At 52.2% G+C, this 19,031-nt stretch overlaps 1 protein-coding gene across 2 annotated transcripts in view; it reads right to left on the bottom strand.

Annotated features, from left to right (window-relative positions):
• Nucleotides 1-19,031, bottom strand: part of SLC9A1 (solute carrier family 9 member A1) — a 62,811-nt gene that overhangs the window by 13,263 nt on the left and 30,517 nt on the right. For both annotated transcript variants that reach the window (XR_002733180.3, XM_023219522.3), the window contains exons 2-4: nucleotides 6,716-7,176; nucleotides 2,122-2,372; nucleotides 542-759 (exon numbers count right to left, since the gene is read on the bottom strand). Coding sequence is in view for 1 of the 2 variants with exons in the window: in XM_023219522.3 (XP_023075290.1) it covers nucleotides 542-759; nucleotides 2,122-2,372; nucleotides 6,716-7,176 (930 nt within the window). In the remaining variant the exon portion in view is untranslated. The remainder of the gene's footprint in view (nucleotides 1-541; nucleotides 760-2,121; nucleotides 2,373-6,715; nucleotides 7,177-19,031) is intronic.

The following is a 19,031-nucleotide window of genomic DNA, read 5'->3' as shown; positions in this document are numbered from 1 at the left end:
ACACACTACATACACATGCCCCTAGCCCCTCACACACACACTCCCAGCCCCTCCACACACACACTCAAAGCCCCTCCACACAACACACTATACACACGCAGCTCCTCCACACAAACACACACAACCCCTACACACACCCAGCCCCTACACACATACCCAGCCTCTACACACACACAACACACACACAAAGCTCTTCCGCACAACACACTATACACACACACTGCACCATAGCCCAACCCCTCCATACAGCACACACACATATACAAAGGCCCTTCACACAACACACTATACACACACACCCCCAACCCCCCAAACACTACATACACACCACACACACATCCAGCCCCCCGACAATGCACTACACACACCACACACGCAATACGCATACACACACAACATAGCCCAGCCCCTCCACACAATCCACACTGCACCACACAGCCTGGCCCTTCCACATAGTGCACTACACACCCCACGCACACAGCACCACTGCCCACCACCTCCCACACACCACACACACCCCCGCCCCAGCCCTGGCCCTCACCCAGCACGCGGGCGATGAGGCAGAAGAGCAGGGTGCTGATGACGAAGGTCCAGTTCCAGTGGTGGGAGCCGGCCACCGTGGAGACGCCAAGGAAGATGAAGATGAGGGTCTCACTGACGCTGCTCCACATCTTCAGGAAGTATTTGATGGTGGTGTGGGACTTGTGGGAGATGTTGGCCTCCACATAGGGGCGCATCACCACTCCTGAGGCTATAAGCCTGGGGCAGGAAGGAGCGGGGTCAGGACTCCACGTCGAGCTGTACCTGCCTGAGCCCCTCCACTGCCAGGGGCAATGGGGCCATGACCAAGGTGCCTGTGTTCTGAGCTCCTCTATGGGCCAGGGGCCCGCTGTGTGCTTTACACCTTGTTGCCACTCATCCTCACATCAACCCTACAGACACAGGTCTATTCCTCCATTTTTAAAATGAATGATCTTGGCTGGGCACGGTGGCTCACGCCTGTAATCCCAGCACTTTGGGAGATGGAGACAGGCAGCTCACTTGAGGCCAGGAATTTGAGACCAGCCTGGCCAACGTGGTGAAACCCAGTCTCTTCTAAAAATACAAAAATTAGCCAGGCACGGTGGTGGGCACCTGTAATCCCACCTAATTGCAAGGCTGAGGTGGGAGAATCTCTTGAACCCAGAAGGTGGAGGCTGCAGTGAGCTGAGATTGTGCCACTGCACTCCAGTCTGGGTGACAGAGTGAGATCCCGTCTCAAAAAGAAAAAAAAAAGAGAAATCTGACTCTAAGAGAAATAGTCACCTGTCCCGTCACGCTGCCTGCAGGCAGCAAAGGCAAGACACGCAAACCACACTGTGTCCAACTCCAAAACCTGCACTTTTGCCCCAAGGCCATGCTGCCGCTTGACCCAACAGGAGTCAATGACACAGGCCCATGGTCTCCTGGGTTTCTTCCCCTCAAGGCTGGCATCTGCCACTGCACAGGGGTCTCCACAGGGAGCTTTGTTCCAAGCAGCTGCTTGGAGCTCAGAGTCCTCCCAGCCCAGCGCTCACACCCGGGCTCTGCTCCTGGGAGCCAGGGGTCCTGAACCCCAGTTCTGCCTTGCCTCGGCACTGGAACACGTTCGCCCCTCACTGCCTCTCCACATCCCATTCTCCCCATTTTCAGACCTGGTGGGGGCCTCAGGACCGCCAGGACTCCGGACTGGTGAGCCTCCTACTGGGGCTGCTAAGGGGACTCCCTTTGAGACAAATGAAGTAGCAGGGCTGTGGCTTTCCTCAACTTGAAGCTTAGTGGCTTCCAACGCTCTGCTCTCATATGCTCTGGGCTTGCCCTCATGCAGGTCACTCTTGCCTCATCTGCTCACAGCCTGAAATGCTCTCTCCAGATTCCTGGACCCCAGGGTGCCTAGCAGAAGTGCCCCTCTTCTAGGAAGCCACTGATGCCCTTGGCCATTTAAATGGCTACCAAGCACGTCTGGAGCCTGGAGCTCATGTCTCATCCTTGGAGCTCAAGGCTGGGCCCTGGGAGCTCCGTGACCCTACGAGCCTGGGGAATCCAAGCTGGCAGCCCCCACCCCACCCTGCCAAGCCCACTGCCTGCTGCACGCAGACTCACGCCATGATGCCTGACAGGTGGAAGAGCTCGGCCGACAAGTAGGCCATGTAGCTGTAGAGGAAGACGAAGAGCGGCTCGATGACCCGGATGTGCGAGGTAAATCGGGAGGTGAAGGCGGCGATGACCCCGTAGACCACGCCCACAAACACCCCGCCCAGGGCCACCACGAAGAAGCTCAGGAAGCCGAGGAAGATGTCCACGATGCCCACGTGCTCATAGTTGGCAAACTCCTCAAAGAGGTGATACAGGACCTGGGGAGGGTGTGTAGGCTGGTGGGTGAGAGGAGAGAGCCCTGGCCCCACGGCTCCCTGGGGTCCACCCAGGGCCATCCTGTCCCCTCCATTAACCATGGCCACAAGAAGAGGCCACACGGTAGCAGATAAACCCTAGTGCCAAGAGGTGCTCAAAACCTCAGTCTGGGGCTGAGGGGCTTGCTCTGGGCCGGCCACGTGCCACACTGGTGAAGGGTGGACCCTGGGGAGCTCTGTGAAGACCCTGAAGCCAAACTGCCTGGACTGGAATCCTGGCTCTGCCTCTCCTGAGCTGTGTAAAGGAAGCAAATTCATCTTCCTGTGTTTCAGTTTTCCCCGCCTATAAAATGAGGATAATAATGCCAACTTTTAGGACTGCTGTGAGGACTAAATCAGCGAATCAAGTGCTCAGAGCCTTACCTGATGCAGTGTTAGCCACACCTGGTGCTATCAAGTCTGCCTCTCACTGCCTGACCTTGGGTATGTCATACCCATCACTGGGTTTCAGCCCCTCCTTCAGCACAAAAAAGAGACATTCACACAATGAACTAGAACGTGATTTCTGAACCTCTGGAGCTTTCTGAAAATACACATGTTCAGGCCATACTGGACTTGGACTCTCTGGGATAGGGCCAAGAAATCTCTATGTAACAAGCCCCCCAGGGGTTGCAATGAACAGCCAAGTTCAGATGCTATGGAATTAGAGGCTAAGGCGCCCCTGTCTCCTGGACTGGGAAACAGATGGTCACTGCAACCCTACCATCAGACGTTTAAGTGGCACTTCATATACTGTAAAGCCCTTTGATGGTCTTTATCCAAGTCGACACTCAACAACCATGTGAGGCAGGTGGGTCAAGGATGCTCCTTTGCTAAACTGAGGCTCACAGTGGTAAAACAACATGCCAGGGGGCCCCCAGCCCAGGAGCAGAACTGGGCCCACAACTTGTTCCCTGACAGCCATGGCTGAGGCCTCCTTAGCAGGCTCAGCTTTGAGGGTCTGCCCCGCCTGTTGCTGGGTCCCTGAGCTGCCTGGCTCAAGGCTGTCCTAGACAGCTCTGTCAGGAAGCAGCAGGGACTTTCCAGGCCTGGGGGAAGGGAGGGGAGGACTTGAGGATCCATGACAGGGAACCCTCCAAAGCCCCTAGGACCTGGAGCAGGAGGAATGGACTGTGAGGAGTGACCTGTCTAGGGCACAGACCTGAGACCAGGCAGCTCAGGGTCAGCCTCCGGCTTTACTCTCTGGGAAATGGGGCACTCACACCTGTGCCCAGAGCTCCAGGAAGACCTGGCTTGGGCCAGGCAGGAAGGGGAGATGCAGAGCACTGGCCAGACCCGGTGCTGCCTGGCCCCAGCCGTCTGGGGGATAGGGCAGGGCTCCAGCAGCAGACAGCCTCTTAGCAGGGGCATGCTCAGCCGTGGGCTACCTACACTCATTCCTGGCCTGAGGGGATTCATGGGTCCTCATGGTCTACCACATGGGCCCATGGAGTGGGCACAGAGGGGAAAGTCCTCCTTTCCGGCCTGGTGCTATTATCCCTGGAACTACAGAGAAGCAGAGTAACACAGGGGTAAGCACTTGGGCTTTGGACTCAGACTACGGATTTGAACCTCAGCTATATCATATATCAGGCTAATGTAACCTCTCTGTCCCTCAGTTTCCTCATCTCAAAAAACTGGGATATAACTGTGTCAACCTCATGGAGTTACTGTATAGATTAAATGAGGCAACACAGGCCAGGCACGATGGCTCACACCTGTAATCTCAGCACTCTGGGAGGCCAAGGAGGGAGCATCGCTTGTGCTCGGGAGTTTGAGACCAGCCCAGGCAATATAATGAGACCCCAGATCCACAAAATAAATAAACAAATACATACATTAGCTGGGTGTGATGGCTAGCACCTGCAGTCCCAGCTACTCGGGAGGCTAAGAGGGGAGGATCATTTGAGGAGTTTGAGGCTGCAGTGAGCTATGATTGTGCCACTGCACTCCTGGGCAACACTGTGTGACAGGAGACTCTGTCTCTAAACAAATGAGGCAATACACATTCAGACAGGAAGCACCCAGTGAACACCAGCAATCACTACCACCGCTGCCACTGCCTTTGGGAGACATGACCGTGGGTCCACAAGTGGCTGGGTCTGTTACCTGCTTGATGCAACCATGCCCCAAGCTCCACAGCAGTGCTCACCTGAACCCCAACACCCAGATCCCACTGGAGAGGGCTTTATCTTTGGCACCCACTGGCTTCACAGACATTAGTGAGTATGACTCACTAACGTAAGCAACCCTGTAAGAAGCCTGGGAGGATGACGGGCTGAGTACTGCAATCCCTATGTCACAGATGGGGAAACTGAGGCTCAAGTGGTAACCCTGGGCAACAGCTGGTGCTAGAGGAAGCCAGGACGGAGGCCTGCCTGCTCAGGCCAGGCTGCTGCTCTACCCAGCCTCATGAGGAGGCCAGGTAGGAACAGGAAGCTGAGGCTGCCAGCAGCCGAACACCACAGTCTGTCTCCACTCTGAGGTGCTGCTTCCTGAGGGTTGGGGCTGCAGAGGAGGGAGTCATGGCCTGGACATGCACATGTGCCCTTGAGCTTTCCTGTGAGTGCAGCTGCTCTGAGGGGGACAGCTCAGGAGGGGGTGGAAGTGTTCTCACAACACAACATTTGAATATGCACATGCACACATCTGTTTCCCAAGGAAACCAGCTGGGAGGAAGGGCATGTGCAGGTGTATATGGCGCCACCACGTGCAGATCCTGAAGGAAAGCACTAATCGTCTACCACTTTGCAGCTATCAAAGGTGAGGCCGGCTAGGCATGGTGGCTCATGCCTGTAATCCCAGCACTTTGGGAGGCTGAGGTTTGTGGATCACCTGAGGTCAGGAGTTCGAGATCAGCCTGGCCAACATGGTGAAACCCAGTCTCTACTAAAAACACAAAAATTAGCTGGGCATGGTGACACACGCCTGTAATCCCAGCTACTTGGGAGGCTGAGGAAGGAGAACTGCTTGAACCTGGGAGGCGGAGGCTGCAGTGAGCCGAGATTGCAACACTGCACTCCTGTCTGGGAGACAGAGCAAGATTCCGTCTTGGGAAAAAAAAAAAAAGGTGAGGGCCACAGAGGTATAGCATTTGCTTAAGGTCGCACAGCAAGCAAGTGGCCAACTTATTTTACTTGTCACCTTCTAGATGTTTTGGAGACAAGGTCCCTTTCCATAATCTCTGCCCAAAAACTGTGCACAAACCGAATTCTAACTTAAGAGATAGCCAACACGAGAGCTGAAAGACCCCTCACAGATGACATGGTCTGTGAAGAGGGAACAGGCACAGAGAGTAAAAGTAATTTGCCCAAGATCACATCAAAATGCAAGTGAAGGGCCAGGCTTGTTGGTTCAGGTCTGTAATCTCAGCACTTTGGGAGGCTGAGGCAGGAGGATTGTTTGAGGCCAAGAGTTCAAGACCAGCCTGGGCAACATGGTCAAACCCCATCTCTACAAAAAATTTAAAAAATTAGCCAGGTGTGGTGGTGCATGCCTATAGTCCTAGCCACTCGGAAGGCTGAGGCAGGAGGATCTCAGGCCCAGGTATTTGAGGCTGCAGTGAGTTATGACCATACCATTTCACCAGCCTAGGAGACAGGGTAAAACCCTGTCTCTTAAAAAACAAAAAGCAAGTCAAGTCAAGGAGGGAGCATATAACCAGCAAAACTAAGAGTTTAGGCCCTGGAGTCAGACAGACCTGGTTCAATCACAAACTGGTTCATACTCCAGCAGGTTATTTAACTTCTTCGGGACTGTGTCCTCCCCTGGAAAATGAGAATAATAAGCACCTCCTAAGGCAGCCATGAGGACTTAAATGAGATAATCCACGCCAAAGGACTCAGCATGGTGCCCGGCACTCAGGAAGGGGAAATGGGCCTTAGCTGTTTTTTCTGTTTTTTTTTTTTTTTTTTTTTTGAGAAAGAGTCTCGCTCTGTAGCCCAGGCTGGAGTGCAGTGGCCGGATCTCAGCTCACTGCAAGCTCCGCCTCCTGGGTTCACAGCATTCTCCTTCCTCAGCCTCCCGAGTAGCTGGGACTACAGGCGCCTGCCACCACGCCCAGCTAATTTTTTGTATTTTTTAGTAGAGACGGGGTTTCACCGTGGTAGCCAGGATGGTCTCGATCTCCTGACCTCGTGATCCACCCACCTCGGCCTCCCGAAGTGCTGGGATTACAGGCAGGAGCCACCGCGCCCGACCCCAGCTGTTTTTATTACTGTTATTAAAGGGCGGATGAGGGATTCACTGCTGGGCCTGGATTCGGGTTTGTACCGTTTGGACATGGGCATGGCCCCTGGCCTCCTCACCACAGTGACGGCGTCATTGAGCAAGGACTCCCCAAAGACAAGGATGTGCAGCAGCTCATTGATGTGAATTTCCTCAAAGACAGCCAGAACCGCCACGGGGTCCACGGCCGAGATGATGCTGCCGAAGAGCAGGTTGTCCAGGAGGCCGATGTTGTTGATCTGCTCACCGCCCACCAGGCACACGGCGTACATGAGGCCGCCCAGGAAGAAGGCGTTCCACAGTGTGCCCACCACGGCAAAGATCAGGATGGTGCCCAGGTTTTCTGTGAACTGCCGCAGCGGCAGGAAGTAGCCCGCGTCCAGGATGATGGGCGGCAGCAGGAAGAGGAAGAAGACGTCGGACTGCAGGAAGGGGGGTGTCTCGCCTACACCCTTGATCAGGCCCCCCACCAGCAGCCCCACCACGATCAGCAGGCAGCTCTCCGGGACGATGCTTGAGATAGTGGGGATCACATGGAAACCTGCGGAGGGCGAGAGAACGGGAGGCCATGGGCTTTCGGAGGAGCCGGGAGAACAGAAGGCTGGGGATAGGCTGGGGATGAGGAGCGCAGCTGGCCAGAGGTGCACAGGCTGGGTCTCAGAGGGCTGCTCTGTTAACTCTCTGAGCCGCTGCTTCCTCGCCTGGAAGGGACAATGCTAGCTTCACAGGTTTGCCATCATAAACCAAGTGACAGTGTTTTTAAAGCACTTTTTTCAAAGGATACATACATGCTATCTCTGTCGCTGTCATAAAATGTTATCAAGTAGCAGTTCTATATGCCTCCAGAAGGCAGAAATTATAAATTGATTACTGACGTGCCAAGTACCTACGGGCATCACCTACGCCTGAACCCAAGGCATTATTCCAGGCACTAGTTCAGGGAGGCAGATCTGAACTCAACCTGAGGAATAACAATCTAACAATTCTGTCTGAGGGAAGATGGCAGTTCCCTATCACCGAGCTGTTTAAGCAGAAGGCAGACAACCAGCTGGTGGGGAGTGGCATAGGAGACAGAAGAAAGCACAGAAGAATCTAAGAATACCAGCGTGGGAAGGAACTAGGGGATAATAAGGCCTGGGGTCTGCAAACCTGCAAAAGAGTAGGCTTTCCAGCTGAGTCCAGGCAGCTGCTTGAGACATGGCTCAAGGATGCCAATGGCAACCAGGTTTGGCAGGTGAGACAAAATCTATTTGCCATCCCACTTCTAGCTCAATGCCACCCACTTTAAAGATGGGGCAACTAAGGCTCAGAAAAGGGAAGGGACTTGCCCAAAGTCACACAGCAAATGGGGAGCAGAACCAGATAGAACCCAGGTCTGATGCCCCAGTTCCCATCAAACTGCACAGTTCTGTAATTCAAGTTCGCCTATCCTTCCCTTCAATCAAGGCCTCCTCACACACCCTTCTGCCTGAGACCCACCAGCCATCTCCCCAGGCCATGTCCTGGCCAGCAGCAGGCCGCTCTGCTGTATTCCACCTTGAGGCTCCAAACCCAGAGCTGAGAAGTAGCAAAAATCCCCATGAGAGGGCCTCTCTCAATACCAGGTATGACCAGAGAACCCTGAGCTCCTGTGAGTGGTTTCTATTGTTTGTTTTGTTTTGGGGTGGGAAAGTAGGTGGAAAACCCTGAGCATCTAGTTGTATGTTGGGTACCATGCTCCTAGGGGTGGCATAGTCAAGAGTCATAGTCATAGTCATGACCCTTTGCTCAAGAGGAAAGTTCTCTCTGGCCTGGCATGGTGGCTCATGTCTGTAATCCCAGCACTTTAGGAGGCTGGGGTGGGAGGATCACTTGAGATCAATAATTTGACACCAGCTTGTACAACACAGGAGACCTCATCTCCACTTAAAAAAAAAAAAAAATAGCTGGGCATGGTGTGCGCCTGTAGTCCTAACTAGTCAGGAGAGCTGAGGCAGGAGGATCACTTGACCCCAGCCTCAAAAAAAAAAAAAATAATAAATAAATAAATAAACAAACAAATAAAAGCAAAGCTCTTTCTCCTCCCCTTCCCTATCTTGCAAGCTCTGTGCAGGCAGATCCCGTAACTGCTTATCATTATACACCCAGGGCTAGGACACTAGAGGTGCTCAACAAATACCGGCTGACTTGAAAATACACAGGGCTGGGACATCACCCAAGATTTCCGATCACCTGCATGCCTGGCCAGGCCTCTGCTCTCATTACTTACTCTTGAGATCCTTGGGACAGAGGAGGAACTTCCCTCTCCATGCCCAAAGCCCTTCCTGCTCTCAGGTAGGAATCTGGGCAGTGCTAGTACAGTGACAAGTCAAAGTTCACACTGCTGGCCGGGCACAGTGGCTCACGCCTGTAATCCCAGCACTTTGGGAGGCCGAGGTGGGTGGATCACCTGAGGTCAAGAGTTCAAGACGAGTCTGACCAATATGGTGAAACTAAATATAAAAATTGGCCAGGCATAGTGGCGGGCGCCTGTAGTCCCAGCTACTTGGGAGGCTGAGACAGGAGAATTGCTTGAACCTGGGAGGTGGAAGTTACAGTGAGCTGAGATTGCGCCATTGCACTCCAGCCTGGGCAACAGAGCAAGACTCCATCTCACAAAAAAAAAAAAAGAAAAGAAAAGAAAAAGAAAAAAAAAAGTTCACACACTGAACAGTATCCAGGCCCAGAATCCTGGCACAGTGCCAAGCACCCTGGGACACTCAAAACACATTGGGAAAAAAAGACATCGCCATCCTAGGCCAAGAGGACCTCGAAGGCACCATGTGCATTCTCCTGATTTCAAAATAGACATGACCAAAAGTCACTTTTTGTTCATCTACTTTCCATATCAATAAAAGCGAAAATAATTCCAAAATCACCTCTTTTGCTGAAAAGTACCCCAGTCTTTGTACTGTCCACCAGTCAACATCCAGTGTGTAGCTGGCTGGTCCACTGGGAAGGGCTAGTCATATTGGGCCCAAGTCTCTCTTGCTGTAGAGGATAAAGCCCACGTTTTCAGCACTGCCTCTGTCATCTGGTCTTGCCTCATGTCCCATTCTCCCCACTGTCAACTCTTAGGTTTCAGCCTTGCCAAATTCCTTGCAATTGCCCATATGAGCCACATCCTCTTTTGCCTGCCAACCTTCGCCTAGTCTAGTTCCTCTCTAGAAATCATTCCTCTACCTCTACCCCCAATGTATGTGGCTGACATCATATCCTCTGCCTGCCTCCTCCTCCAGGAAGTATTCCCTGACCACCACCTATCTGCCCAGGTTAGGGCAGGAATCTTCTGGTGCCTCCCTCTCTCATAGCCTTCAATCTGCAGTCATCTCCCAGGTTCCTGTCTCTCTTCTTGGCACCCACTGAGATCAGTCAGACAACCCAGGCAGAAGCAGCTGAGGTAAGACAATGGCACCACACGCCAAAGACCTGCAGTGTGCTGAAGGGCAGATAGGCACAGCGCAGGGGAGATAAGCAGGATGAAGATTTAGGGGAGCAGAGCTTCTTCAGGCAGGGGCCAGAAAACACCTTCCCAAGGCCAGAAGTCCAGCTCCAGCCAGCTGCATGCTGACCCCCTCCACAGCCTCCCTGCCCCTGACCTGGCATGAGCACCAAGAGCTGCCTTAGGAGAAGGCAGAGTGTAAAGAGATAGTCCAGGGCAGGCAGATGACGGCTTCCACCTCCAGCTAAGAGGTCAGGCTCTAAAAATGCCTCCTACCCCCACTCTGTGCCATCAGCCCAATCCACAGAGCTTTCCTGGCCCCATAAATCGCCAGACAGTGCCTGGGAGACCCAGAGAAGAGTTGGCCACAGCTCCTGCCTAGGGAGGGGGCAGGCATGTGAAACAAGCCAAGAGCAGCAACATGAAGAAGGCTCCTCAGCTCTGAGGGCGTCCCATGAGCCAGAACTGTGCTGGGAGCCTGGCACACACCATCTCATTCAGTCCTCACCACAGTCCTTGGGATAGGTATTGCCTCCATTTTGCAGAAGACAAAGCTGAGGTCGGCAAGGTTATGCCGCTTCCCCAGTGTCTAAGGGAGGACCTCTGTTCTAGCTTAGGTGTCTCAAACCTGTAGCCGAGAACGCTAATTAATTCTTTTTTTTTTTTTTTTTTTAGAGACGGGGTCTTGCTCTCTCGCCCAGGCTGGAGTGGAGGCCGGATCTCAGCTCACTGCAAGCTCCGCCTCCTGGGTTCACGCCATTCTCCTGCCTCAGCCTCCCGAGTAGCTGGGACTACAGGTGCCGCCACGTCGCCCGGCTAGTTTTTTTTTTGTAGTTTTTAGTAGAGACGGGGTTTCACCATGTTAGCCAGTATGGTCTCGATCTCCTGACCTCGTGATCCGCCCGTCTCGGCCTCCCAAAGTGCTGGGATTACAGGCTTGAGCCACCGCGCCCGGCCACGCTAATTAATTCTTTACTCAAAGCTCGGTATTTTCTCTGAGCCAGGCCATACTGGACACTGAGGACATTGAGATGACTCAGACTCTGAACCTTCGTGAGCAGCTAATGGGGGCGGCCATGCTATTCCAGCCCTTGGAGCTTCCACCAGACAGCTGACATTCCTATTGGACACAAGAAAAGCAAGCTCTGAGAGGAGGCTGGATGCACTCAGCCAGGCCAACCAGGACTGGGTCCTGCACCTCCTGACTACAGCACAGCGACCTCTTTCTCCTTCAGCCAGCTCCAGAGTACCTGGGGCTGGAGCCATGTTCCCGGAGCTGGTTTCCCCGGCTTTCCTGTTTTGGCTCTGGCGCTCAGTGAGCTGAAGGAGCTCTAGGCCCTGATGGGTTCTCTGGACCCGAGGGGAGGGCCGGGCCGGGCCAGGCTGATGAGAAAGGTCTGAGATCCACTCTTGGCTCCCTGCCCATGGGTAGGAGGCACATTACTGGAAAGCACTTCCAGGGCTGGGGGAGGAAGGGATTCTGTCACCAGAAGGAGGCTCCTTCAGGAGCAATGGCTCAGGCAAGTGGGAAGCAGCCCCTGGACCTGTGCTGGCTTGTCCCTCTCCCAACGTCCTGACTCCACCAACTGCGCTCACTCTGCATCCCTGCAGAGTCCCCACAAAGTGTAAGGCACTTGCTGACACCTGGTGTGGTGGAAGGGGCACAGAAGGATGGCTGGGGCCCCTGGTACCCTGACAAAAGCCCTGCATGGAGGCAAGATCCCAGGATGCCAAGAGATGAGGCAAAACTTTCAGGGCCCAAACATGCAGCAGCAGTGATGTCACCAGGGTGAAATCAGGGGTGGGAAGAGGCAGTTAGAGTAAGAACCAGAGATGTGAGAGCTGGAATGGATCTTGGAGATCATCTAAATTCTCCATTATACAGTCAGGGAAATGGAGACAGAGACAGCCAGTGACCTGTCAATGATCACGTGTCCAGTTCTACCCCAGCAGTCCGTGACACTCCAAGCCCTGTGGTGTGCACAAGCCACACAGCCTCCTTCGAGGACGTCCAGTCCTCCCAGAACAAGGAGGCACGAAAGTGTGGAATTTGGCATCTCCAAGCACAGCCACAGGCCAAACCCTCTGACACAGTTCAGAGTTGGCTCTCCTTTTACAAGAGGCTGGGGGATGGGAGAAGTGTTTTTTCATTCTATCTAGTGTAGGTGGTAGCTGGAACGCGCACACACACACACACACACACACACACACACACACACTCTTGCTGAGCAGACACCTCACCAAACCTCCAACTGATGGGGGCTCCCAGCCCCCTGTGGCTGCTCTGCACCACAAGAATGTTTTATTTATATCTCCTCGGACGGTCCCCATCTGCTGAGACTGGCTCAGTGGAGCAGGCAAGGCTGTCCCACATCACCCTGGGTTGCCAGGGTGACCAGACATGCCTGATCCCCCTTCCCACAGCCCTCCTCTGGCCTGGGAAGTCAGAGGGGAGTGCTGGGAAGAGGGGTCTCTTTGGCCCATAGTGCCAGGTCACCTGGGACCCAGGGGCACACTGAGGGCTCTGTCGCCCTACTTCCAGGCCTGAGGACTGCTCTGGGGCTGCAACTCGGCCAGGTCCCAAGGGATTCCTAGTTGCACAACGATTCCATTTCTTTAACTCCCTCTTCAACTGCCCCAGCAACCAGTCTCAACTGCAGCAATGAAAGGTAATACTTCCCAATGAAAGCCCAGCACTCTACAGTTTACAGCAGCACACTCTGATGCTTTTTTTTTTTTTTTTTTTGAGACGGACTCTCGCTTTGTCGTCCAGGCTGGAATGCAGTGGCCGGATTTCAGCTCACTGCAAGCTCCGCCTCCCAGGTTCACGCCATTCTCCTGCCTCAGCCTCCTGAGTAGCTGGGACTACAGGTGCCCGCCACCTCGCCCGGCTAGTTTTTTGTATTTTTGTAGTAGAGACGGGGTTTCACCGCGTTAGCCAGGATGGTCTCGATCTCCTGACCTCGTGATCCACCAGTCTCGGCCTCCCAAAGTGCTGGGATTACAGGCTTGAGCCACCGCACCCGGCCTCTGATGCTTCTTAATCCATTTGCTCTTCACCACAGTTCTGGGAAGTCACAATTACCATCCCCCTATTTTACAGATGAGGAAACTGAAGCACAGAAAGGTTAAGCAACTTGATCAAAGTCACACAGCTGGTAACTGGGATTCAAACCCAGGTAGTCTGGCTCCACAGTCTGTGTTCTGGCCACTCACCATTTTATCCTTGGCTTTATTCTCACTTTGTTTCTAAGGGGTGTGTGAGCCTAGGACTAAAGGGGCCCGAAGCAGTTCCCAAAGGGTCAGAGGTAGGTGTTTCTTTCCAAGAGCTCCCCTCCAGGAAGTATCCCACTGCTCCCCTTCTACTCTAGTGGCCTAGTAAAGACTTCATGAAATCCTTCCTATCTTCTAAGGCTGCCCCCTCCAGGAAGCTCTCCTGAGTTAACTCAGCCAGGAGGGGTCAATCTTTTCTACCAAACTTGTAGAGCAAGAAGTGATAACTATTCAGACTGTTCAGCCCCTGCCTGGCTGATCTGCACTCAGCCCTGGTGTCCACTGGGGCTGGAGGACCCATGGGTCCAGGAGGGCTCTGACTCTTTTTGAGTCTGATTGTCAAGGCTAATTCTTCCTACCATCAATGTCAGCTATGAGGACCAGGGAGAAAGAAAAGCCACATTAGGACAGACTCAGCCACTGCCTCAGCGGGTTCACAGCCAGACCTGCAGAGGAGACAAAGACACATGGCACTGGCCACCCCGCCCTATGTTCCCACTGTCGGAAAACTGAGTTCTAATCAGAGCCCAGCCACAACTTGCTGGGTGGCTTTAGACAAGTTACTTTACATCCCTCCCCTCAAAGTTTCTCCATCTATGTAAAAGCCTATTTCAGAGGGTTTCTGGAGTACAAGAGGAGATAAGAATAAAGAGCACCAAGCAATAATGGTACTCAATGTTAGCCAGTGTGGTGCCTCCTATTACTATTGTAATTTTCTTTAACACCCAAGTATAATACAATTCACTCTGCATTACTGTGACCTGTTAATGCGTCTGTGTCCATCACTGGGCTATAAGCTCCCTGAGGGTAGGAACTGTCTAGATTCATGTGGGTCTCCAGCTTCCAGCACAGAGTAGGCATCAACTATTTGTGAACTGAAACAAAACTGACCTCAGCACTTTGGGAGACCGAGGGGAGAAGACTGCTTGAGGCCAGGAATTTGAGACCAGTCTGGGCAATATAGTGAGACCTCATCTCTACAAAAATAAAAACGAAAATAATTAGCTGGATGTGGTGGTGTATGAGGCAGGAGGATTGCTTAAGTCCATGAGTTTGGAGCTACAGTGAGCTATGACAGTGCCACTACTCTTCAGCCTGGGAGATAGAGTGAGCCCTTATCTCTAATTTAAAAAGGAAAGAAAAACGAAGTAAATTTCACTTGTTAGATGTGAAGTATGGGAAAGAAGGAGGTGGGGATGGGTCTAGAGTTTCAAGACTAAGTGGTGTTCCCAGAGCAGGGACCATCTGAATTGGGCTTTGAAGGATCAACAGAAGTTTGCTGGAAGAGAAGGGTTTGTATCCTTTAAAAAGTCTAGTATAGTACCTTGCACACAATAAATGGATATGTGGGTAATGAATGAAAGAAAAACAAGTAAAGAAGACAATAAATAGGAAGGCAGGCTGACTTCACCAAGCTTTTGTCAATATCCAAACAAGAGGGCTCTTGTGAAGATTAAATGATATGACGTACATAAAAGACTCAGCACAATACCTGGTACATGTGTCTTTGAGTCTCATTTCCTCTCTGTAACTAGGATGATGATGATTAAAAGCAACTTTGAGATAATTTTTTTTTTTTTTTTTTTTTTTTGAGACGGAGTCTCCCTCTGTCGCCCAGGCTGGAGTGCAGTGGCCGGATCTCAGCTCACTGCAAGCTTCGCCTCCCGGGTTTACGCCATTCTCCTGCCTCAGCCTCCCGAGTAGCAGGGACTACAGGCGCCCGCCACCTTGCCCGGCTAGTTTTTTGTATTTTTTAGTAGAGACGGGGTTTCACCGTGTTAGCCAGGATGGTCTCGATCTCCTGACCTCGTGATCCGCCCGTCTCGGCCTCCCAAAGTGCTGGGATTACAGGCTTGAGCCACCGCGCCCAGCCCTTTGAGATAATTTAATTAGAACTCCTGGCCAGGCTTGGAGGCTCACACCTGCAATCCCAGCACTTTGGGAGGCTGAGGTGGGTGGATCACCTGAGGTCAGGACTTTGAGACTAGCCTGGCCAACATCGTGAAACCCCTCCTCTATTAAAAATACAAAAATTAGCCAGGCGTGGTGGTGGGTACCTGTAATCCCAGCCATTGGAGAGGCTAAGGCAGGAGAATCGCTTGAACCTGGGAGGCGGAGGCTGCAGTGAGCTGAAATCGTGCCACTGTACTCCAGCCTGGGCAACAAGAGTGAGACTCCGTTTCAGAAAAAACAACAACAACAAAAACAAACAAACAAAAAACTCCCATCCCACAGCAGAAACTCAAAGAATAATACTTTTTATTTTTTATTTATTTATTTTTCTGAGGTGGACTCTTGCTCTGTTGTCAGTCTGGAGTGCACTGGTGTGATCTCAGCTCACCCCCCGGGTTTAAGCAATTCTCCTGCCTCAGCCTCCTGAGTAGCTAAACTATAGGCGTACACCAATATGCCCAGCTAATTTTTGTATTTTTAGTAGAGATGGGGTTTCACCATGTTGGCCAGGATGGTCTTGATCTCGACCTCATGATCCGCCCACCTTGGCCTCCCAAAGTGCTGGGATTACAGACGTGAGCCACCGCGCCTGGCCAAATAATACTTTTTAAAAAAATGTAGCAGCCAGCTGGGCGTGGCAGCTCACGTCTGTAATCCCAGCACTTTGGGAGGCCAAGGCAGGTGGATCTCCTGAGGTCAGGAGTTCTAGACCACAGTGACCAACACGGCGAAACCTCGTCTCTACTAAAAATATAAAAATTAGCCAGGTGTGGTGGCAGACGCCTCTAATCCCAGCTACTCAGGAGGCTGAGGCAGGAGAATCACTTGAACCTGTTAGGCAGAGGTTGTAGGGAGCCGAGATCACACCATTGCACTCCAGCCTGGGCAACAGAGCAAAATTCCGTTTCAAAAAAAAAAAAAGATAAACTGTCCAGCACCCAGGAGACAAACACTGGACACTTGGAGAATCTGATGGAAGGCTCTGTGCAGGGGGCTTATACACACCCCCTCTCATTTCATCTCACATTCTGACCCTCAATTTGACAGATGAAGAAATCCAGGTTCAGAGAGGTGACTTGTCCAAGGCTACCTAGCTGGGAAGTGGCAGGGTCATCATTAGAATCCAGTTCTCTGAACTGCTAGTTCTTTGGGTCATGCTGCTTCAAAGAAAACAGCTTGTCAGGATCACCAGGAAGAGAATTCAAGTCTGCAATAAATATGCCTCCCCCACAAAAACAGCCATAAATAAATCTGTTCCAAGTACCTGGGCAGGCATGCTTCCCCATACCCAGGGCAATCAGTCTCTCTCTGTGCCTTTCCCCATCATTCTTCCAAACAGCACTTTTATTTCTTGCTTGTTTCAATCCACATTTCAGGGAGTCCTACTGTGTTGGAGAGACAGGGTCTCACCCTCTGGGAACGTCAGGTGTGGATGAGAAAGCAGGTAAAAAGCTGTCAGAAAACACAAGCAGCATACACTGGGCTACCTGAGTCATGGAAAAGAGAAGAGTGCGCCAGGAGGCCAAAACCCCGGGTCCAGACCCCGCTCTGCCCTTTAGTAACCATAAGCTTTGGGTAAATCACTACACAATGGAATAGCCTCCGTCTTCTTGTCTGTAAACAAGTGAGAACAGGGACTAGACACAGAAGCAACTTGTGCACTGAGACGACTGAGAAAAGAGAGGTAAGGCAGGCTGGGGGGCCTGGGAGGCCCCTGGAGTAATAAGCAGCGATTTAGCCAGCAGCAACTGCCTTAGAGACCTGGCAAGAGAGGCTGTTCCAGAGGCAGGCATGTTGTGATAGCGGATTACAGGCTCAGGGACCTTAGCACTGAGTTACAAATCCCTCACGATGTATAGCCTCTCTCTCTCTCCTTCCTTTCTCCTCTCACCTGTCCCATCTACATCAACTTGACTCCAGCAGCCAGAAGTCCCCAAATCCTACCTCTAAGCAAACAGCGGGAAACTCTTCCTCACCTGGAACTTCTACCCACCTTTCATATCTCAGTGGAGGGCTGGGCGCGGTGGTTCACACCTGTAATCCCAGCACTTTGGGAGGCAGAGGTGGGCGGATCACCTGAGGTCAGGAGTTCGAGATTACCCTGGCCAACATGGTGAAAATCCATCTCTACTAAAAACAGAAAAAATTAGCTGGGTGTGCGCCTGTAGTCCCACTACTCAGGAGGGTGAAGCATGAGAAATGCTTGACCCTGCAGGCGCAGGTTGCAGAGAGCCAAGATCGCGCCACTGCACTCCAGCCTGGGTGACAGAGACTCCGTCTCAAAAATACAAAAAGAAAAAAACAAACAAAAAAACCCAGTGCAGGTGTCACCTCCTCTGGGAAGCCTTCCTGGAGCCACACCCCTGCCCTCCCCAGGCTGAGTCAGATGCTCCTCCAAACTGAGGAGCTCTGTGTTCAGTGCCTCAGCCAGCCTGGCATCCCAGCACACAGCTCTGGGCCCCCAAAAAGTGATGCTCAGAAAAAACAGGTTAAGGGAATGATGAACACTTCCTGAAGGGTATAGGACTAAAGTTTGGTCTCAAGGGTGGGTGACTAAAGGGGGAAGAGTGTGAACAAATGAAAAGAGAGGGAATCTCAAAAGCCTTCTGAGGATCCTGAAGCCTGCAGCCAGTCTGGAAATGAGAGTGAACAGTGCAGGAGACGCCGGCACACAGGCCTGACCAGGGCAGACCAAGGAAGGAACTGAGTCAAGGAGCCTGAGCCGACACAGCAGGCCTCAGAGGGTTCCCTGACCTTCAGCCTGGCCCTGAATGCCCCATCCTAGCCTGCGGCCTGGTTCTACCACCACCAGCCTTCTCCCTGGGTCTCAAGGACCCATTTCCATAACCCCTATACCACCCCAAGCTGGGGCAGCACCTCTTGGTATCCAGCCCAACCTTCCCAATCATCCAAGCTCTGCATAAACATTTGTTGAATAAATTTCACTCCAGCAGATCGCCCCTCCCCCTGAAGAAAAGGCGCTGGATCAAGAGTCCCCATGCAGTGAAGCAGAGGATGACTCACAGGGGAGAAGGGAGGGACAGGGACTGGGACTGGCAGTAAACAGCCTGTGTGTTGACAAGAGGCAGAGCTCCAACAGGCCCAACAGTGCCTGGCAAGGGAGAGGTGCCAGGCAGCAGCGTGGTTACCTGGGGAGAGGGTTATCTGGGGAAGCGTTGGGGGTTAGCTCAGGGGGTGGGGGGCAGCTCGGGGTAGGACCTCAAGCTCCAAAGACTCTCATGGCTGGATTGGGTGTCTGGTAGGTGACCATATGATATGCACTGGTTTCTTCTGATTTTCTCAAAATGAAAATATATTATATTGCTTTGGTGATTTTAAATAAAACTCATGGTCTTTTTCTTCTAATAGTCATGTAAGTGTTTAAGTATAAGGAAAATCATCTCTCAGTGATTCTCCCCCTTCCCCTTTACCAGCTATAGCAGTCTCCCCCAAAACCAAATTTCCGTTAAGTTTGGTATATATTCTTGCAGACTTTTCTGCGTCTATAGGTTGTTTAAAATTACGTGTGAATGGTAAATCACACCTGCTGTGCTTAAACTGCTTCTATGGGGCAGAGACTGCACTAAGCATCGAGGCATCTCATTTAATTCTCTCAACAACCCCAATGCAGTAGGTATAAGTATTATCCGAATTTTATTTTTATTGCTTTTTTTTTTTTTTTTTTGAGACAGAGTCTTGCTCTGTCACCC

The sequence above is a fragment of the Piliocolobus tephrosceles genome, chromosome 1, assembly GCF_002776525.5.
Source record: "Piliocolobus tephrosceles isolate RC106 chromosome 1, ASM277652v3, whole genome shotgun sequence".
NCBI classification, from domain to species: Eukaryota; Metazoa; Chordata; class Mammalia; order Primates; family Cercopithecidae; genus Piliocolobus; species Piliocolobus tephrosceles.
Note: the sequence above shows the minus strand (reverse complement) of the source record. Positions and strands in the feature narration are given on the sequence as shown.